General features: G+C 43.2%; 1 protein-coding gene across 1 annotated transcript in view; it reads right to left on the bottom strand.

Annotated features, from left to right (window-relative positions):
- Nucleotides 1-22,693, bottom strand: part of LOC114068003 (metalloprotease TIKI1-like) — a 70,499-nt gene that overhangs the window by 8,495 nt on the left and 39,311 nt on the right. The window contains exons 4-6 of the mRNA XM_027903856.1: nucleotides 17,726-17,872; nucleotides 15,355-15,529; nucleotides 2,731-2,821 (exon numbers count right to left, since the gene is read on the bottom strand). Of these exons, the coding sequence (XP_027759657.1) occupies nucleotides 2,731-2,821; nucleotides 15,355-15,529; nucleotides 17,726-17,872 (413 nt within the window). The remainder of the gene's footprint in view (nucleotides 1-2,730; nucleotides 2,822-15,354; nucleotides 15,530-17,725; nucleotides 17,873-22,693) is intronic.

Below are 22,693 nucleotides of genomic sequence, written 5' to 3'. Positions count from 1 at the left end.
CGACTAAGCAACCACTGGAAAAGGCACACAGATGCAAAAGCACGTCCTTCTCTCCCCCAGGCCAGTTCCCTCTCCCAGAACAGGGAGGAGTCAGGAAGTACCTTAATTATGGCTGCAATTGTGATGACTGTTTTACAGTATCTAAATGCATTCCAAAGTCAGGAACAACAATTAAGACCAGAAGAAGTTTAATTGAACTTGTGGTACTATTTATAAACTGTCCTTTGCGCTGCTGCCTGGTTGGAGAACCTCTTTTGTCTTCTCTACTTTGGAGACAGCAGGGGGAAGGAACCCTTCTACCTCTGCCAGGGGCATTCATCCTATCCCATTTCCCCTGCAAATGGGCAGCACACCTCAGGCAGCCCTCTCTAAAGGTGAAGTTGTGTAACTGCACACAGTCATTTGCCTGCTACAGGAAAACAAGCATAACAATCCTATGTCTTTCTTGGTTCCTACACACAGATATCTAGAAGATACCTCACAAGGGACTTTTTGGTTAGCCAGAGCACAGGAAGTAGCAGATGGCGGTGCTACTGCACAATGTCATGTTGCAGGGAAGGGAGACAATTGCAGACTTCCTCCTTCCGTGTGTAAGAACCTCTCAGCCCCACTGTATCCAGCACTAGAACAGTCACTTGAATTCTCTGTCTCAGTTCAACCACTTGACACTTCTTTCCTGTCTAAATTTTGTACAGTGAAATAGTCCACAGGCATTGTCTGCACTGTGTGCAGCACTGCTATCTAGGACAATAGCCTGGATATGGTTCCATATTTATGTGGGCTAGACTGGGTTTACTGTTACAGACTGCCCTATTATTTTCTCCTCAAACAAGTCCAGGATAACAATCAAAAGAAATCCTCCATCTCGTTCCTAGGACTCTGACACACGCTTGCCACAGGTCTTTCCCCCACCTCATGTACTCTTTTCTTTTCTCTTTTTTCTTTTCTTATTTCACATTTTTAAATATGTTTCCAAGTCATCCAGAAATGTTAATAGTGAAGTGCTGTCTTCTTTAGCTTATTCAGTCAGCTTTAATATCAAGACTCCAGGAAAGGTGTTCTGTCCAGTAGTTCCAATGAGAGATTTAAGGTGCAACTAATACCAAACTTCCTGATGACTGAAAATCTATCCCTCCTTTCCGTAGTTGTCTGCCTTTGATTTCCTTACAGCTACATCTTTACAGAGCAGTATCAGATCTTATTTATTCTGAAGTACCTATTAAGTTGTATTTCTTAAAACTTTAAGAAGCTGCTACAGCAGTTTTTAGGAAAACCTAAGCTAAAAGTGAGAAAACCAATGAAAACATCAGTGCAAACTGTTTTCAGTTTGTTTTTCGTTTTGGTTTTGGTTTTGATTTTATTTTTTTTAATAAATCCTTCAAACAATGATATACTGGGTTTTCTAGCATGACTCAAGTGTTACAGATTCATTAAATCTTGACTTAAGCACATGGGTCTTCTCCTTATCAGAACCACCTGCCCATTGGTAGCAACAGGGCTAGAGTCTGGCATTCATGGGGATAAGTCTTGGCTCAGTTTTTTTTCAGTGCACGTAGACTTAGTGATATATGTCCATGTCAAGAATCGTCACAAAAACATGATCTGCCAGAGTTTGAGTCTTATGGTTTTAGACTGCAGCAAAAGCAGTGTAAAGAGAAAGGTGAGGTAACAAGAGTATGAGAAACACATCTATTATTTTGTACCAACATCTGTGAAGCCCTTGTCACAGAGTAAGTGCTCTCTGCACAAAAGCTGATAGTCCTGCCTGAGAGCATCATATCAGAAATGTGGGGGAGGAGGAACAGAGCTGTAAACAGAGAGGAATAGCATGCTTGACACAGAAGATAAAAAGAAAACAGAACCATAATTGGGACCATTCCTTTTCTCCACTGTGGTCTTTTAGCAGTGACTATAAGCAGGAGTGGGCATATCTGACAAACACATATTTGGTAAGAGTCTGGAGAATGGGGAGACAAGGATTGCAGATCCTAAGCTGGTGGCAAGAATTCCAGGAAGAGGTGACTCAAAAGCACATGTAATTCTCAGCAGAGAGTGGAGGAGGAGATTATCTGGCATCTGTAGCTACCGAAACCATGGAGATGGATAAAAGCATCCAGCAAGAGATAAAAGAGGCAGTAAGGGTATATCCCAAAGGACAGCTGCAGGATGAACCAGAACAACAAGTACCTTGGCTTAAAAATGCGGAAGAGAGCAGAGGACATGAGAGCAATCAGTCATGAGCACAGCTTGCAAAGAGACAGGGTAGACTCTGGGCAATCAGATTCCAGGCTGAGAGACACTAACCAGGAAGAATGAAAAATAGTGGTGTAAAAAGAAGGAGAATAAAAGGCAGGGCAGTCAAACACATTAAAGGGAGGAAGGAGAAGTCTGGAAGCCCTATGTGGTAGGAGACAGTATCCAAATTGGATGAACCAAGCATACATAGTCTGTGCTTTTCATTTAAGAGTTAAATCTTACAGAGGAGGAAACATTATTTAGTTTAAAGAACCTAAACAAACATAAAAACAAAAATACCCCCCCCAAAAAAAAAAAAAAAAGTAAACAAAATCTTTTTTCCAAACTAGCTCATGGAAGAGAAAAGCAAACTTCTGAGAGGGAGAGAAGGAGCCTAGCTCACTGTTAGGTATAGTTCCATCTGCCACTGCTTCTTCATATTGTTTACAAACCCAGCCCTCAATAGCTGCTCAGCTAGGTGAAAGCATGCATTACTTGTTGATGGCTTGTCCAGCTGGAGTGTGTTCTACCTCGTACCCTTCTCTCCTCAAAACATCAATCACTGTGTTGTTGCCCATGAAGTGACCTGCAGTTAAAAGAAAAATTACATCAGAACTTGACAAGCACACAGAAAGAAGAAGAAGAAGAACAAAGTCCTTCCTCATCACAGGAGGTGTGCCACACTCAGGGGAGGCAGGGTTTTATCACTCCCCACCAGCATGCACCAGAAACACAGGATATCTAATGAGTGATTGCTGAACTTTGCCAAGGTCACTTCAGCTATTCAATTCTGCCTTTCTAAAATGCAGATGTGATTGCAATTCCTCTGGTTCCACAGGTTATTGCATCATGGGCACTGTCCAGGGACGTGGTAGAGTCACCATTCCTGGAGGTGTTTAAGGGAAGACTGGACACGTCACTTAGTGCTGTGGTCTGGTTGACACCTTGATGTCCAGCCCAAGGTTGGACTTGATTATCTCAGAGATCTTTTCCAACATAATTGATTCTGTGATTATCAGGCCATTGTGAATTAGACTGTGGGAACAAGTAATAAAGTTCTGATACCACTGTTAAAGCGCAGCACTGAGCCTAAAAGTGGTGGTGATACAAAAAAGTCAGAATATGGCCACATTTCAACACGCTCCAGCTGTTTTTCAGTTATCACTAACAATTTTTAAATTATTAAGAGCCATCCAGTTGTAGAGAATAGAAAGTAACTTTGAAAGACAGTGACTTAGGTCAACCCCTTTCATTCCTTCTATATACGCCACTGGGATCAGGAACCTGACTTCAGTTGCATTGACAAAAGTTTTGGAAATACTTAGATAGTTCTGCCCTAATTCTGTGATTTACATCTCCATTCCATTTTCAGAGTGATATGGTGGCTATTGAGAGCATTATTTGGCATCATAGTGAATACCTGACTAATCAAAGGGTGCAGGAGTTATTCTTAAGGACTGTATGCTCTGCACACAGAATGTTTTCCACCACACTTCATCAGACGAGGCTGCTGAGAAGCAGATGGAGAACAAAGGCCTTGCACAGTCCCTCATAGATCTAGCTTTCGTGAAACATTTTTTCATTTAACAGCCTGCATTAATTAAAATTAGCCTTGAGCAAATTACTTATTACAGTGATCCCTTGTTTCTGTAGATGTAAGCAGTGCTAAACTTGACAAGTAGCTTCAGAAAAACTGTTTTCCGCTAAGATTGTTCATAAATACATGAAAATAAAACCACCAAAATTATTTTAGTAGCCAGGGAAAGCAAGAATTTAGAAAGAGAATTCCAAGAGTGATGAGATTATAAGGAGACTAAACATAAGGGATTTATGACTTTTCACTCCAAAATGGGTTCAGTGAATTGGAGAACAAAATTCCACTTTCTCAAGCCACAGCAGCAAAGTGCTCATGAACTACCAGCTTCAGGCATGACAGCTGGGTGGTATGATTTGAGCACAGACGATTATGAAGATGAACTTTCCCCCAGAACCTAAGAACACAAACCTGTCTAGCTCAAATGAAACCTTTTAACCAAGAACTGCAATGCACACACATTGGGTACCATATTTTCTCACCTAGGAACTGGATTTTTTTCCTGAGCTCCTCAGCTTATATTTTGTTCTCAGAAGGAGTAAAGCTGATGCACTAATATGCGGACCTATCCTAATACTGTTGGTATCTGTTGCTTGCCGATGGTTCAGCCCCAGGTATAGCTAACTGAGAATTCCCTCACATCAACAAAAAGACCAGATGCAGCAGGGAACAGTAATGAGCGTAATCAAATATTGTAACTGAGTAAAATTAGCCACTGGAAAGCAAACACCAGGTATAAGATGCCAGACCTGGGTTATGTCTCTCACCTTTAATGCAGGCGCGTGCAAAACGAAAGGGAGAGGGAATAACTCCTCCTCCACACAGCAGAGGAAGGGGTGGCTTCCCAAAGGTGATCTGTCCCTTGTAACTGACAGTGAGATGGGAAAGACTTTTAGAGAAATGCCTCTCTGTTGACAAGGATGGGAGCAGTTCAGATACTGCAAGTTCAGACTAGGTATTCATATCATGCAGGCACTGCTGGAGGTATTGAGTCCTATCTGCAGAAGTGAAAAGCCTTGCCAAGGCTCTCAACTTGTATTCTCCTAGTCAAAGTCCTTCAAGAGGAAAGGGACAAGGCATAAAGATAAACTATCTATAGGGCAATCTATGGTGTTAAAATGATTTTCCCCAAGCCAGTTTAAGAGTTTGCAGTCTCTTGCATTTCAAGAGTGAGCTACTGAATAGTTGCACACATGACACCATTAAACACACTATCCCCTTATCAGTCTTCAGTCACCTTTGCTCAGAGCAGTGATTTAGACTGGTATGTGGGAAATAACTGCAGCACATGGATGAATTCCATTTCAGTTAGTCTGCTTGAGCAATTTCCTGAAGCTGGGCTCTTTCTTTTTAATTTAATGCAGTGATAAGAATATCTTTTTTATCACAGTCATGTATACATACCTTTACAGAGTGCCTTTGCTCATTGTTGCCAAGGCAATGAGCTATGTCTGCATATGAAAGAAAGATGATGTGCTAATACTGTGCAAAAGAGAACTGACTAAATGAATACATAGGTGTAATACAGATGCACACAAATACAAATATGTGATATTACACTGTTCACAGGATGTGATCAATCAGGAGCCACTCAGGCTAGGTACATAAGAGGGTTAGGAGATGCAGTGTTCGCTATCCAAAAGGTGGGCCACATGTGCTCCATGACACAAAGATTGTTCAGGGTCCATAGGATCTACAGGTTCAGCCAAACGAGATGTAATGTTAAAAGAGGTGAAGGACTGAGGTACAGGAGCCCACCGGGAGCCTCTCTAGAGTCAGGGCTTTTGCCTCTTTTCTAGGGACCATCACAAAAAGAGATCAGATAGCCAAAAACGACAGTAAGAAACATAAGAAAGATTCACTTTCCAAGGTTTGAGATCAAGCAGCTGTTGCTGCAAGGGAGACTTAGATGAATGTCACATGACAGGGAGTAGGCCTCTTTCACCTGTGTTCTACTTTAGCCTCACACACTTGAATGCCTCCCAAAAGAAAAGCCCTGGGCTCTGTCCCATCAGAAAGCCTGCTCTTTTCTTTCTGTACACAGCCCTGCATTATCCTCACACCACTAGGTGAAGAGATGCCACCAAGAGGTCAATTGACTCTGGCAGGGGGTGGGGAGCCATGAATCTCTATTCTTCTGTGTTCAAGCTCAAAGAGAAACTAAGAAGCTGTTGTGTGCACCAGCTCAGCCATGCACTCTACTGGAGAGTAAATAAGACCCCAGCCTTTAATCTGCACTGAAAGGAGGTGGCATGCAGGGACCACAAACAGGCAATATGCCTGAAGAATAATGCTGTGTGACTAGAACGCATTTGCAGACTTGGCCACGCACTCGGACGTGCATTGTGCACTCCTGACCTTCCTTAGTAGCAGTGCACAACCTTGTAGAACACAGGATACTACTATTGCTCCCAAACCTGTGTCTCCTGCTTATTGCTTTTACTGCCAGTGCATGCACAGGTGCTTTTGCCTAGACAACCATGCAAAGATTGTGGGTTTCAGTAGAGGTCCCCAAACCCAAATTTAAGCCATTGTGAGTCTGATAATTTTCTGCACCTAGGGAAAGGAACAAGGAAGTATTCCGAAACTGAAATGTTTAGTTTCTGTTTCTGTCCCTAAATTTTAGTTTTCATAGAAACCAAGCCTGCAAGACTGATCAAAATTATGTTCCTCTCCAAATTTCACCAAAATTGACTATTCCAAGCAGATAAACAAAGTCCCTGACCTTCTCTTAGAGTCATGTAAAAGGAAACCCACAAGCATAATTCTGTGTTTTCTTTAATAGAAAGATGACACTTCCCATCTGCCCCAGAAAAATCTCAGGACTTCACTATTTACAAACAACCCAAGACAATGAATCACTAGAACTGAATGTAAGGACATCAAACTGTTTGTTAGGAAACCTGATCTGGACTGCTGACCTCCAAGATGTGGTGGGAACAACTACAGCACGTGGTAATAACAGTGCAACCACAAAATGGCACAAATTATTCTAGCCACCATGGGCATCACAAAGCTTGATTTTCATCTGGACTGGTAGTGCTCAAATCTGGACTTTTGGTACCAAAGACTCTATGGATCACTGAAAAAAAGACTTTCAAGAATGCTTTAGAAGTACAGACCGTACAGTTATTTAGGTAATTGTTACACTAGATAACCTGAGCAATATATGGAAAACAGAGGTCAGTCATATAGTGGCTGGAATTCCAAATTTGCCCTGTAAATTAAAACAGTTTATCAAATGTAAAACATGTAACACTAGATTCAGTAAAATCTTACTTCTAACAGTATTTCCAAGTCTCGAAAAGTCCAGGTACCAGAATATAAACCAAAGAACCAAGAGCATGACACTCTTGACAGACTTAGTGCTGCAGGCAGAAGGAAATGACAAAAATTGGAGTGAAGCACCTCTGGTGGCACTGTAAGTCAACTTAAAGATTTCCCAAATTCCCAGTAAGTGCAGGAGGCTGCAGACTTACAAATGTAATCCTTCACACAACATGAAATATTAATGAAAAACTGCTCTGTAAACACTGAACCTGAGGTTTTACTCCACTTAGGCCATGACAAGTGTCTGTCTTCAAAAGATGTGGTTTTGTGGAAATCTTTTTTTTCTTTTTTTAGTTCAAAATCTTAGTGGATCATACTTCATGGTTCTCAAACCAAAGGGGAAAATCTGATGGGTATGACCGTGGAACAGTCATGAACTTGCACTAGACATGAAGAGACTTAAAGAAAGTGACTCAAACTTGCATTCACTCAGGATGAAAAAAAAAACAAACTTCCCTTTCTCCTTTTTTTTTTTGCTAATTAACTCAACTACAGAACTTCTCAAAATAGTTGATGATGAAGGCCTTTCACAACATGGGAAAAATGGCCTACTACCATGGAAAATAAACATCTGAAGTTAGTTTGCATGGGCCAAAATGAAGGAATTTTTCTTGTGAAAGGTAAGAAGGTACTTTTTATCTACTCAGTTCCACTAAAAATCAGGTCTCTTAAATGTAAGACCTGAGTATTTTTGGTCCAAAGGTTTCCCATTTTTACTTATGGACAAAGTCAAACCTCCAAAAACTGAAGATAGGATAAAGTTCTTCACGAGTTATGAGGCCAAATTTACAGAAAAGTTAACATAAAAGTTTACAACTCCATATTGTTTATTTCGTGAAAAAAAGAGTTTAGAGAAAAGCCCACTGGGGCTCCATTTGTGCCAGCGCTTACTGAGAGCTTTCCACTGCTAAATCCTTAGGCTCATTAGGCAAGCAGACCCTCATGTAGGTGACTAGTTAACAGTAAGGGAAGGAATTACCAGGGTCATGTCAGAGCTACAGTACTCACAGCCACCTCTGCCATTGGATCTGCTTCCATTGCACACCAGTGCTTCCTTTCCAAAAAAGAAGTTATTAAGGACTTTGAATCCCACTAGCTTAAAACACACATTACATGACTAAATTTTTTCTGCCATGGCTGCACAGTGAAGGTAGCAATGGGTAAGCCCAGCCCTGATAAGCAGCCTGATGGTAACCTGACTGTCAGTACTTAAGCAGAAAAGGCACAGGTTTTTGGCCTGGCTGATTTTGATAGTTGCACTAATCAACTATCTGGAACAGAGGCTACCGCCTCTAATGAAGAAATGCAAAGCTTTCTTCACCTCGCATGTCAAGAGATGTCAAGAGTAGTGCCCTTCATGTGAACCCTGGGGCTTTGGATTCGGGTCCTGCCTCCACACAACATTATCTATCCCCTTTGGGGGTTGTTCTAATAGACCCTGCCATTAGCATTCTGCAGACTCAAAGAGGCTACTAAGGAAAACATTCTCAAAGCTGCTGGGTTGTATCTGGCATTCTCAGATTACAGAGGTACAGGCACACCTTCAGGCACTCAACCTTTCCTCCTACACAAGGAAGCTAAAATAATGCTGCATTCCAGTGACAGAAGCAAGCAGGCAATCAGCAAGCCCTTTGTGCCCAGGGAGAAGTGAGGTGGCCCCACAAAACTAATTTAATCTCTTTTTATTTAAATCTGTTTCATCACTACATTATCTTCTCCCCCCTCCTCTCTCCCCCTACTTTTGTGCTCTTCCAGGATCTACAAAGTTTCAGCTTCTTACTGACTTTTCATGAACATTCTCATTACATGTTTACAATCTTTTACATAAGGCATAAATAAATTTACATTCCCTGTGCACACTCATCTCCAATCCCAAATGTGCTGATGGCAGGTTCAAAGTTTCCATGCTGGGTTCTGAATTCCCACTGAATTTTAAAGTGTTATCACATTCACCTGAGCAACTTTCATATTCCTGTGGCAGGTCTTTGTTTGGTTTTGTTTTACAGATATAAACACCTACAAAAGCTGGACAGAGACATCCTGGGCTCAGCACTGTTGACTATTTTTTACACCCACTGCTGACAGGTCCTTTCCTTAATCTTTCCTTACCCAGAAACAATAAATCTTGTTCTTCTTGCATAATTTCCATCCAAGAATGCCAGATGTGGCAGCAAATTTCAAGAAGTAACAGCGAACAGCTGTACCTGGAAACAGTACCACCTAATACACCATCCAGACTCAGTAGAATTCCATTTTCCCATGGAAAACTATTTAAAACTATTCTTTCACTTTTTTTTTTTTTTTTTAAGGTTTTCATGATTGAGGGACTAGGGAAAAGGCATCAGACATCCAAGGCACAGGGCATGCAAGGCTGACACATAACTGACTAGTCTCTCACATCGCAAGGACTGCCTTCAAAATTTAGAGAAGTTGCAGGAAGCCATTTGGGGGACCACAGCTGAGGTAAGCAGTGGTAGTAGCATGCTCTCTCTTTTCCTTGACCAGGGGGCTGAGACTAAAGGTTACACAACCATCTTCAGCTCAGACAGGGTCAATTATGCTTCTACAGTGATGTCCAAATCCTTCTGCTTGTTGCTGGATCCTGTCAACCACCTGAAAGCTAGTTTTAGCTTAGTGAGTATCATCTGAATTAGTTGTTGAGAGGAAGACAACTCAAATCTGGAGCTGCTAGCTGGACTGCTAATTCAGATATTGATCATCAGTCTGCTCATAACAATTCTTCTTTCAGGGAGGTCTTGGTGGGGGGTGGAGAGTAAAGACTGGGAAAAAAAACAATCAGTCCCTGGCGGTTTGAATCCATACGGTCTGACTAGCGCTAAACAAACACATTTGTTATTTCCTTTAGTAATCAGAAGAAATAGTAGCTGAAGAAGTTCTCACCATCATCCTTCTTTTACTTCTGTTAAAGGTGGCTGGCCAACAACCACTATACTTTAAAGCCTCAGAATTATGCTTTTTTCAGGAGCAACAAAAACAACAACAACAACAAAATAGCTCTGAGACAAAAAGGAATTTTCCAGTGTTTACAAGATTAGGAGGAACAACTTCTGAGGTTGTCAGATCAGCCAGCATCTCTCACTGAAGTCACTAATTTCTTCCACAGGGATACAAGGCATTTTAGATCCCTCTGTACTTCTTATTCATGAACTGGCACTTCTGGAGTTTCTCAACTGTTCAAAGAGGCAGGAGAGACTAGAGGGAATTTAAACTTGGTTCCTAGAAACTCTGGCTTCACCAGAGGCCTTGACTGTCATAATAAAGTCAGTGTCTCATCCCACTAAATATGCTCCCTCATACATAAAAAAACTCCAAACACAACACTTTTTTTTTTTTTTCTGTCATTCTTTAGCCCTTTCAACAGAAACTGTAAGTAAGCTACGGAAAACAAGCTGTGCTATTTCCTAGAATAAAATGATCCTGTTGAAAAAAAGTTCACCTAGAGCTGAATCTGCTCAGAAACATCAAGGGAAACAGGGGAATGCTTCCACTGACAAGGAATGCTTCCCCTGACTAGATAAGTATCATCGGAGTGCTGAAGGGGGCAGGAGATCTGATGACTGTGAATATAGAAAAGGTCAAGTTCTCAGTGCTGTTGTTACTTTCTCTAGTGGTCAAACAAACCTTAAGGAATCTTAGGTTCCCGTGACTAGAGGGAAAGTGCAGGGTTCACTGTGTGCAGAGAAGGACGAGGAACATTCAAACAGACCAGTCAGGTAGACCAGCAGATTGAGGGAGGTGATCCTTCCCTGCTCCTCAGCCCTGGTCATACACATCTGGGTACAATGCCTAGCTCTGAGCTCCCCAGTTCAAAAAAGATGTGGACATTCTGCAGAGAGTGCAGCAAAGGGCCACAAAGGTAATGAACAACCACAGCATACATCATTTGAGAAGAGGCTGAGACTGTTCAGCCCGGACAAAGGAAGGCTTAGGGGTTATAATCGATGTATAAATACCTGATAGAAGGTTACAAAATATAGGGAGCAGAATTTTTCTTTGTGGTGTCCCATGAAAGGACAAGGGGCAATGAACACAAACTGACATGCAGGAAATCCCATTTAAACATAAGAAAAAGCATCTTTAGTTGTTACACACTGGAGTAGGTTGTGCAGAGAGACTCTGGAGCCTTCATCCTTGCCCGTACTCAGAACCTGACCGGACTTCAATCCTAGAAAAAATGCTCTATATGATCTTCCTTTGAGCAGAGGAGTGGATCAGGGGATCCCCAGAGGTGCCTGTCAGTATTGACTATCCCTTGATTCTGGGAAGGTTTAGCCAGCATGCAGCACCCTTGTGAGACCCAAACAAATGGTAAAACTCTCCACAGCACAGCAGGACAGCACAGCCCTCTCTGTGTCAATGTGCACTTCCTAGACGAGCCAGAGCTGTGATGACCTGCATTGGCTCAGCGTTCAGATCCTGAATGCTCCACTTACAGCTCAGAGAAATTAGAAACGCATGCAGAAGGGGGACTGCTGGTGAAAGATTATAGTTGGCCTTGCTTCACAAGCTCTACCGCCGGCAACAGGGAGTAGGTCTGGCTTGTAGCTGTGGTGCCACTGTACAAAAATGCCTGGCCACAATTCAGATAAAACCCTTACTGAACCTAGTGGAATGCTGCTGCTATTACCAACTCTCTCTTCCCATGCTTTCCTCTAATTCCCTCAAACAGACTTAGTTTGGCTTGAAACTTCGCGTGTTTGCAACTTTGGCCAGAAGCAAAGCTTTTTTGGATCTTCTTAGCAAAATCTGTTATTTTTTAGTTCTCCACTTTTGTGCAAATTACTTCCAGAGAAAAACAGTTCCAGCAATGAGCTCTACTGTGAAGCATTTTTGACAGAATATAGGGGGAGTTTGTCTGATCTGCTAAAATATAGCAAAAGCATAAAATATGCTGATTCTAATGATCAAATCTATTACAGTCCACACTACCACATGTAATCCCATGTAAGAAATCACATCTATAGCCATGGAGCTGTATTAAGACCTGGAAATAGATAGTTTGTTTGGGTTTTTTTTTTGTTTGTTTGTTTGTGGTTTTTTTTTTTTTTTTTTTTTTTTTTTTTTTTTTTTTTTTTTTTTTTTTTTTTTTTTTTTTTTTTTTTTTTTTTTTTTGTACAATACACTACACATCTCTAAATCCCATTAATCCAGTTGGAATGTTAAAAAAAAAAAAATCACTGTTTTCTGATTTTCCTCCATTTAAAATAAAAATACCAAGAGCAGTTTAAATAATAAGCAAAGGTATTTGTAATACCACAGTCACCACAAACCATGACCTTGTTTACATATAATTAATGATAAAAGCTGTTTCTTCAGTGGAGTTTGGTCAAAGGAAAAAAAATTAAATTTTCCTTACAAAAAGCCAAGCTGTCTTGAAAATAAAAAAGCACAGAGTGAGAAAGTCTGGCAAGAAAACAACTAAAAGTCTTCTCTCCCCTTCTAACATGGAGGCCTTCAAAATTCTACTACCACTTTGATACAACCTCGTTGTGCATTTTATAAGCCATGGTTAGGAGATACTTTTTTCACTGGTGGTCAGAAGAGGGAAAACCACCATGCAGTCATGATTTAGTCCCATTCTATGGGACTTTCTATGGTCTTCCTTTATCTTCTCCTTTCCTACAGTTCATTCTAACCTACCTTATGTCAGTACTTTTCCGGAACCTTCTTCCAGTAATTAACAGCAGTGCAATACTCAAGCAATGCCCAACACTGGTCATATTTGTTCATCTTCACTGCTTGCCAGCATAAAAATAAATCTTCTACATAATTATCTATCACATACAGCAATCTGCATATGCAAAAGGCTAAATTAACTTGCTGGAAAACAATAAAAGAATGCAATCATAATTGTAATGTGCACTCAGGAAACCTCAGTAATCTATAGAAATTGATCTGTTTTCTGCAGCAGGGCCTGTAATGTTTCTTCACATTTAGACACTTATCATGAAACAAACAAAAAAAACCCCACCCCCCTTAATCCCCCCCAAAAATATTTATGCAGTCAAACAGGGGCATAATGAGGAATTGTACTGCTGAAAGTGGGAGTCTGGTACTATTCTTTGAACAGAACTATTTGGAAGAGCAGAGAACAGAGGACAGACTGGTTTCAAAGCCAGAGTGGAATTAGAAACAATTTCAAAACCAATCCAGCGTCCACAGAGGAAACAGGGAACCTGTCTGGATTCAGAATCATGATGGAAAAGCCTGAGAAGAGCACATCAAATGGTCAGAGATCAAGTCACATGAACATAAGCTGCAAATCAAGGGTGTTCATACAGGACTAAGGCTCCAGGAAGTGCTGCAGTACAGCAGTGTTGGCAACTGGGACACAAAAAAAAAGGGAAAATACGAGTAAGGAGGAAAGCAAAAATCCAGAAAGGATGGGAGGAGATTTTAAGAGTGTCATGAGAGTCAAGAACAAGAGAGATTGAGAATGACAGTGATCTGATCTGCTTCTGCAGTGCTTCTGGGTTCTGGGGCAGCACTGTGCACACCAGTGACAGTGAAGACAGTCTGGGGCAGAAGAGCAGGAACAGAAGAAAACTGATGAGAGGGGAGACAAATGACACAAAGACATCTAAAGACACATGATTTGCACCTGCTGGGATGCAGAGTGTGTGCAAGGAGTGGAAGAGGCCCTCTCCTCTCCTATCCTCTCTCCTCTCCCAAGAGGATCCTGCTCCTGGGACAAGACAGACCCAGTGTGACACATGCATCCACATCTGCTCATCGTCATGGGCTGCTCATCACTCAAGCTGTGATGCAGTAACTGATGCCCAGATATCTGTGACTGTCCTCCTGACAGAAGGATAGCTACCTGCAGCTGACACAACTGGCCCTTGGGGCCGGCATATGCTTCGGTTCAAAACATCAGCCCAGCAGGGACAAACACGATCAGAACATCAGCAGTGGAGTACAGAAAAGCGCTGGTCCTGGCCTACAAACAGACAAGACCAAAATCTGCACAACCAGTGCCTGCTTCAGTGTTCTTTGTGACAGTGAGCTGCCCTGAGCAGCAGCAATGCTGCAGGAAGACGGCGGGTTTCAATTTTCACGAGTGTCTGAAAAAACATTGCCAGCCACGTTTGGTTACCTCCCTGCTCTCACATAGAGGACCCCCTGTTATGGTAAGTTTCTAACTACAGCTACCGGCTGCAAGCGCATAAATTCCCGCAGACTTGGAATACAAATGTTTTCAAGTGTTTAAGTAAATATTTTCCTTGCCTTGTCTAGATCTTCCATCCTCACTCAAGCAGTATGCACTGAGACCGGAAAACCACAGATGGATACTGACACCCGTTTCAATTCTCCCCCTTTCCAAAGGGCCATATGGTTTGTGGTGGAGAGGATGTGATACTTCTCTGGGAATTAGCACCTGTCTTTTTTAACACTGATCCTCACTTCTTCCCTTTCCTGGAGCTAGAAAAAAGAGTGGGAGTCATGGCAAACCAATCCTGTTTATAACCTCCACCCAGCCCCAGTCTGAAGTGCAGGTGTTAGCCCTCATGGAGTTGAATGTGCTGCTGGGTGTGCCTGTAGAGTCCTCCTGGCTGCTAAGAGGCAGAAAATGGAGTAGGTTTTCCCTAAGTGGGCTCAGTGTGCTGCTTGTAGTTGTGGAAGCAGGGTGAAAGAAGTAAAGAGCTGCAGGAGGAAGAGAAAGGTGAAATTGTGCCTTGTTTCTCCCCTTGCATTTATTGAACACCTTAGATTCACACAATTTGGCATGTTCTTTTTTTGAATGTGTTCTTGAAAGGTTAGTTTAAGCACTGGTGCAACCTCTGACTTGCTGCCTTTCATTTCAGCATCCTATTCCTCCCATCCTTTTGTACTGGTCACCCAGACCATAAAGATGTCCATGTCAGTGAGCTGTTCCTTCTGTATATGCACTGCAGCTGATTCACTATCTTTGGTAATGTATATAAAAAATATGTCTGTGGTGAGCAGATATTGTAATAAGTGCATACCTCATGAGCTCTTTGCGTACTGAAGAAAAACAGTGAAACATTGAAAAGGTTTCCCTACCAAGGTGCAACTATCGGGGAAAAGCTGAGTTCTGTGTCCACCATGGTAAAAATACTGACCTTTCTTTAAACTGAGACAAGCAGCTGTAAAAAGCTTCTAACGGGCATGGGAAGAATGTGTTCAGGTTGAACGGCACCTCAATCACATACCAGCTCCAAAGGCAAAGAAGAAACTCTTTTCTGGGTGCTCTTCCAGCAGGTCCTTCACTCTCCTGCCCATTCGCTCATTTCGCTTGTAGATGAGCTCCTGACGGAAGTAGCTGTCTGTCTCCTGTACAGTAACGTGTTCATGGGCTGGAAGTGTACCATTAATGAAATTTGGGACCTAAGGAAGAAAAAAAATAGCCTTCATGAAAGTGGAATTTCTTTCACAGACAGGCATCATGTGCAAGCATTTTGCTCCACACTGAATGTGGCGATTGCTTTGTCCCTCAAGGCACAGCCAGTAGGACAAAACCCAAAGCAAGCTGAAAAAAATACTCAGCAAGCTTCTAAATAATGCTTCATTTCTCTCGTTTCATGACCCAGCGAGGTGGATTTTTTTCTGATTCAAAGTCAACAAATACCATCAGTTTGATACACTGAAGATCCTTAACTCTGATTGCTTGGCTGAAGAAAGTAAATATTTGCCCCTGGCTACCTTTAGCTACATACCTCTTCCTCAAATTGCCATAGGTATGACATAACTATAATGATAATTACACCCTTCCAAGAGAATTTGGCTGGTATCAGAGCCCTCAGGCTGCCAAAGAATAACTGTGCAATTTGAACTAAAAAAAAAACCAACCAAACAAAAACAAAACAAAACAAAAAAAACCTAAACTTTTCAAAAGAAAGAGGGCCAGATTTTGTCCTGAAAGAAAGCATCAGCCCTTCCAGTTGCCCTGTCCTCAAAGTATCTTCTAAAATGCTGGCTTCCTCTCCTGGGGCCCCCAGGACAGCTGTGACTGCACACTATCCTGACCTCTTGCCATGGAGGAGGGAGAGAAACATGGGTCTGCAGTTGCACCAATCCTGGCTTCTTGACAAGTAGCTTTAGGCATTGCTGTTATGGGGACTGCTAATAAAAGGGCCTGCAAGCGGTAGTTTCTGGAGATCAGAGCTAATAATAAGCCAGGTGCTTTCCCTTGCAAGGCTGCAGCAGATGAAGAGACTTTGGAGCCACTCGGATCATTACTAACTCTTCCCAAAGGGTTCTTAGCACGCAGTGGGTCATCTACTGGGCAAGCAGGGGGTTAAATACAATTTAGTAAAAAGTCCTGCTTAAAACATAAACTGAGAGTGTTGCAAACTATTAGTACTCAGCTCCTCTGTCAGGGAGAGTACCCTGGGGTGGAGCCCCTATCATTAGGTAAAGGACAGGTTACATGGAGACATGTCGGAGAAGCAGCAACACTCTCCAAGGACCTGGAGTCAGTGCCAGCTTTCTCCAGCCTGTAACATCTTTGTAGAATAGTGATGCAGCACCTGTATCCTCTTACAATGCTGTAAGAAATCCTTTGAAATCTGTGAATGAAGTGGACTGTGTAAAACCTAGGCAGTGTTACAAGCAAGTTGCCTGCACTTGCGGGCAGGAAGGTGTCCAGGACAGGAAGGCAGCAACACACGCACAAAACTCAGTGCTAGGGAAGCAAAGGTTAGTATATCTGCAGCTCTGCAGTACTGCTCTGGATGTATCAAAAGGTCATACGAAAATGATTGTTCAGCAAGGTATCAATATCTGCTTTTTCAGTACTGTAAGGATAGAGCCCGTGATTTCATGGATGTGCACAAATTACCAGGCAATGTCTCACAGACAAGAATAGAGAGGCCTGATGTCTCAGTCTGAGGTTAGCTAATCTAACAGCCCAAACAGGCCAAATTGGTCCCTGCTGGGCATTTTCTTGTGGTTGAAAGATCAGTGTTACATTCCACTGGGCTGCTTAGGAAACCATCTCCATAAACCCAAGTCTGTGAGGTCTCAGAAGGTCTCTTTTCCTTCACATTCAGTCTAAATCTATCTTTTCTTTGTTTCACTCCATTTCTCTTCTTTGGGCCTTGTCCACAGCACACGGACATACTGATAGGGGACATTAAAAAGCTTGCAACTTGCCCACCCTTACACAAAAGTGTCCAAGTCACGAGTGCATTTCTCTGCCGCTCTCAGCACAAAAGAGCCTGCTGTTGTTCTACATCCATGTTAAGCTTGCTCATACCTAAGCTAGCGTAATTCCACAAGGTCCATAACGAAATAACAGATTAACTCATAGAGCTTTCATGCTAAAACGAACATGGCACTTGCCCAAATGGGAAGGCCAGCTGCACCTTTGCTGCTTGTGTGCAGCAAGACAGGGGTTGGGGTGGTGGTGCAGACTCCTGGAACTGGAGGCTCGGGAAAGCAGATGAGGCAGGGAGCCAGCAGCATGCCCTTTGGCCCTCGCCTGTACAGGGCCTGCCCTGGGGACAGACAAGCACAAGTGTGACAGGGGTTAGTGCTTCAGGGACATGTGCGTAGTGCAAGAGCTGTGGTGGCTAGACTCACTTGAGAAGTGTCATGGTTGAAGATGATGGAGCTGAGGTCCCCACAGTTGTAATGCTTGATAAGGTCTTCAGTCGTATAGGGGATCTGGACACTGCCTGCTCGGAGCCTCTCCTGCTGCAAGAGAGTCTGATTCAAAGCAAAGACCACCTGAGGGAGGGGGAGAGGGAGGAAAAGACAGAGTTCCTGGTAAGTTCTCTTTTCATCCCATGATAAGGTCGCAGACTCACAGCCACCTGACGATGGCTCTCTGCACTGTCCTGCTCTGAGCCAGTCCACATCTCACCAACATGTGCCTCCCATGGGTTCCCAGGTACTCACACCTTGGGTCCTGTGGGCCTGCTCAGAGGGAACTGGCTCACCACATTTAATTCCATGTGTTTTTGCCCGTGACATGGTTAATACAGAAGATACAAAGGAGCAAATGGAAGCAGGGGCAATCTTTCTCCCCTAGATGACAGTTTGCCTGACCACTACAGAGCCCCAGGATGTGACGGGCTCCTCAGACACCCACCTAAATTAAGCATGGCTTGTCCTTGTTTGCCTTTCCTTCCTCATCCACAAGTACAGTACCAGGTTGTTGTTTCCTGCTTTGTGTCTCCTTCTCTAAGATAAAACATATTTCAGGCTGGAAGGGCTCTCTGGAGCAGGCAAGGGAAGGATGGTGGCAATTGGGATATGCAGGGAGCCACCCAGCACTCACTTTCTCCCAGCTGACTGCTTCCAAAGGCACTGGGGCTGCCTGTATTCCCTCCTCCTGGACCTTCCCCTGGGAATGCAAACACTCCCATTCCCTTTGCCTCAAGACAAACTATCCAGCTGCCACAGCTCCTACCAACAGGGAACCTTTCCACTGACCAAAAATGGAGAAGACCAGCAGAGCACAGCACAGCTCTCACAAGGCAGTGGCCTCAGAACCTGACCCAGAGAGAGCTGCTGATCCAGCTGCCTCATGCCCGGGGCAATGCTCATCCCTACTTCAAAGGGAGAAGAAAGCACTTCGGAGCAACACTTCACAGGTGCCTCTGGAGCCAAAGAGACAAGGCAGAACCTCCACACCTCTCCCTAGCTGCTCCAGCCACTGCAGCTAGTCGTCACCAAGCTCCAGAAAGGCAGGGAACCAAGGAAAGACTTGGGGCAGGAGCTCGCCAGTCTGAACACGGGATGACAGTGGCTACCTTTGCTGGGATGTGGAGCTGAAGAATCATCCCCACAGAGAGCAGTCCTCTGCCAGCACCTTGCAAGTAAAACATCACCATTTCTCCTCAGCACAGTGCATACTCAAGCTACCACCAGTTTTCACACCAAAACTAGACATCTGTAACAAGCTTTCCTACTACCTACTGGCTTTTTTCAAGGAAGTGACCTCAGAGATGTTGCTTTGCAGTTTTTCAAAGATTACTCTTGGGAATGTTATTTTTTAAGCTCTGGTTACTCTCTGTGTAATTAGCTCCTCCTGGACATTTCCCTCAAACACCATCAAAGGCACTCTGGAACTGGAAGTATTTGCCATCACCATGAAACTCACACAGGAGTAAGCATAGTGTTAATGTACTGAAATTGCATGCACTAAATTTGAGGATTACAGAGCAGATGTGAGAACAAACAGGTGCAATTTCCCTCCCCCAGAACACCAATCCGTCTTCCACAGAAAGATGTAAGTTCTACCAAATTTGGAATCACTGTCCCCACTACAGCTAGAGCTTCCTTCAATATGTATTTAGCCCAACACAAAAGCACATGACTTAGTAGTAGTTCTGGGCAGGGGGATGTTCATGAATAGCAACATTCACTCCTAGCTCATGTTTTTAAAAAGGGCAATAATTCACTTTGTTGGTATAAACTGCACCCAATTAAAATCATACCTCCAGGTGAACACTCAGCAAAGTTCCATCAAACTAAGCAGTGGCCATCTTGCAAAGGACCTCTTTTTAATTTGAAAGCAAATGAAACAAAACCAAATTGATTTCACTTTATGTCTGAACAAAACTTTGCTTGTGGGCTGGGGTTTATCCTACTCCAAAGCCATTGTTTTTCCATCTGTTTGGCTTCACTTTCCACACAGAGAAGTCCCAATGGACATTAATGACCAGAGAAGGTTCACTGAGATATGAGCCAAATCCATGCTGAAAATATGGTATTTCTACACCCAGGACTGCAGGGTCATGCCAGGAAAATCTCATATATATAATCAGTCCATCCAAAAGCACTTCCACGGGAATGGCTTATTTTGTAACCTATTTGACTACCATAGCATCATCTGCTTTACAGTTTACCATTAAAGCAATATGTCCCTTTCTAGACTTTGCAGCCTCTGAAACAATGACCAGACATTCCCTTTTCACAGAGCAGGCCGGGACTGTGACATCAAAGAGGCTTTGCAGTCTTTACCTTTTGAGTTTCATCCTGACACAAACCAGAAGAGGTTAACCAGTTTCTGTGAAGAAAACAACTAGCCTGTTGGGAGAGACGTGAGAACACAGCAAATCTTCCTCTCTCCACTGCACCCCCACAGCCTGCACTCCTGCTGTCACTTGCTCTGCATGCAACCCTCGGCTCCGCGCACATCTCTTCTCTCCTCCTTTGCAGTATTCCTCAAGTGAAACAGATTCAGTCTGTCCTCCAAACAGACTTGGCCTGGACTGTAGCAGCCAGGCTGAGCCACAGAGATGTTGTCCTTCCTCATGCCCACGTTGTCAGACTTCCCCATGATCAATATCTTTCCCCATCTGGATCTAGACCAGCTTCCAATCGCTGTACGTAGCACCTGAGAGAAAAGTCACATAAGAACGACCTCAAGTTCCCAACAAAGGGACATAAGTCAAGAGAGCATCAATGCCCTTGACAATTAGCCCTCCCTAATAAGTTACAGTAACTCATGCATCAGGCTTTGCACAACTGGAATGCAGGAAATGCTACTGCCAAAAATACTCTCCACCTCAGCTGTTCTGAGCAGAACAGTGGCATCCACTGAAGGGGCATGGTGGCACACCTACTGAACAGCTACACAGGATTACAATTTGCCATTAGCATGAGTGCACAACCTCTCAAAGAAATGTGATAGTTTCTCTCAGTTTCTGTGTCACTCATACCTTCTTGGGGGAATCAAAACTCCTTGTCCAGAAGTGAAGGGGTGTGGGGATAAAGAGTGAGGGATCTGTTTGCAGTACCAGGTGTTGCTTTAAGCTCTGCCCTGGTGAGGAGGTTATCTTCAGTAAATAATAATTGGTAAACACTGTCATGATCTCAAGAGAAGGAAGATTCCTGAACCTACTGTTCTTAAAGGATTTAATTTACTGAGATGGGTGTTGCTCAGAAGTTGGTAACTCTTATCTATAGTTACTTCTCAAAGAAAACATTAGACTAGGTGCAAAATGCTACTTAAGAAGATCACAGCCTTTCAAACTGCAAATCGGATACCAGTCTTGTTTACTGGATGTGAAAAGCCGAAGAAAGTCAACAGAGCATTAGAAGCAGAGAGCAGATCAGCAGCTAGTCTAAAACTGTTATATTTGCTTGCTGAAGATACTGCTTGCCTTCCGAGCTCCCATTCGATACTGCAGTCCTTTGATTTCTAGTTATTTCAAGAAAACAGAAAATAAGGAAAGGTTGAAAAGAAATTTTCAATTTTGCTTAGAAATGAAACGCAAGAATTTGTGAGCTCTTCCAAGAGGTGGTACAGAGAATATGCATCTGCCTTGCAAGTATCTCTTGCATTGCACTGTTTTACTACTTCCAAGATCTTTCCTGTGTTGGAATCCACAGAAAACATTCATCCTCCTTGCAAAACTATTCTTCCTTACTTCACACCCCCCTCCAGCAACCCCATCCTACTCTACTCCATTAAGTGTATTCATACTAGCATCAAAGCTTCTCCTGAAAAAGATGTATTCGAAGAACAAAAGTAACAAGTTTATTAGAAAGGGATTCTTTTATCTCCCACCTCCCATTTTCACTGTGATGTCTGTCTTCCCCCAGCCCTCTCCCTTTTTGTACTGTGGAAAAAATCGATTAAGCTCTCTGGTATACATATTGCTGCAAACCTCGTTCTCCTCCTGGAGATTTCTTCAGATGTCAGGAGACACTTGTCCCCTTTGCTAACATTGTTGGAGTGGCCTGCTAGGCTAAGGGGGTGGGGAAAAGGGGGTTAGAGCCTGGCAGATGCCTTTTTTGTCAGAGACAAAGGACCCCCTGCCATCCTCTCCACTTTTCAGTACTTTCATCCACATTGGATCAAAGCGCTGTTCTGCATATGAAAGGAACCTGGCATTATTCGCCTCAAATTAGCCTATCGCCATCCTGCTAGCCTCAGAGTCTTCCCAACAAAAGCACTCACATCTGTTCCATCATTTGCCTCATCTTCTGGTTTTTTTCCTTTCTACTCTCAGTTTTTGAGGGCCATTCAGTCCCTTGAATTATAGTCTGGGGGAGCATCTTCCTTGCTCTGGGATCGCTCAGCCAGACAATTTGCTTTTAATTGTCTTAAGGAATCAGGGGCTGCTTTTGGGTCCTCCCCAGCTAATAACTGCATCCATTATCGCTTCTATTCAGCCTCTTCAGCCAGTTCTTCCCCTCTTTCTCCTCCTTCTCTGTTTCTCTCCTTGCTCTTCACCTGGAGGAGACCATTGCTTCTCTGGGCCAGTGAACACTACTGCCCCAAATCAAAGCGAGACTTAAATCAAAAGCATCACGACTATGAGAATCAATAATCCTCCTTTGTCATGGTAATGGTCCAGCAGGCCAAGTGTTGAGAAGAAAGCAGGATTCCTTGCTGCAGTGTGACACAGCTCCTTAGATGTCTGGTGAACCTTTGAGGTAGAAAGTCAGGACTGGCAGTGTGAGAGCCTGGAAACCTGAACCCACCTGCTATGGGGAGCCCTGCAAAAAACAGCCTGCACACACAGGAGGGAGAAGTCTGATTTTGGCATGGGCTAAAAATAGCAAAAGGAGGTTTAGCCCACTACCTGCAGC

The sequence above is a fragment of the Empidonax traillii genome, unplaced genomic scaffold (assembly GCF_003031625.1).
Source record: "Empidonax traillii isolate 1590-97213 ecotype Southwest subspecies unplaced genomic scaffold, ASM303162v1 scaffold2:size4533513, whole genome shotgun sequence".
In the NCBI taxonomy this organism is placed as follows: Eukaryota; Metazoa; Chordata; class Aves; order Passeriformes; family Tyrannidae; genus Empidonax; species Empidonax traillii.
Note: the sequence above shows the minus strand (reverse complement) of the source record. Positions and strands in the feature narration are given on the sequence as shown.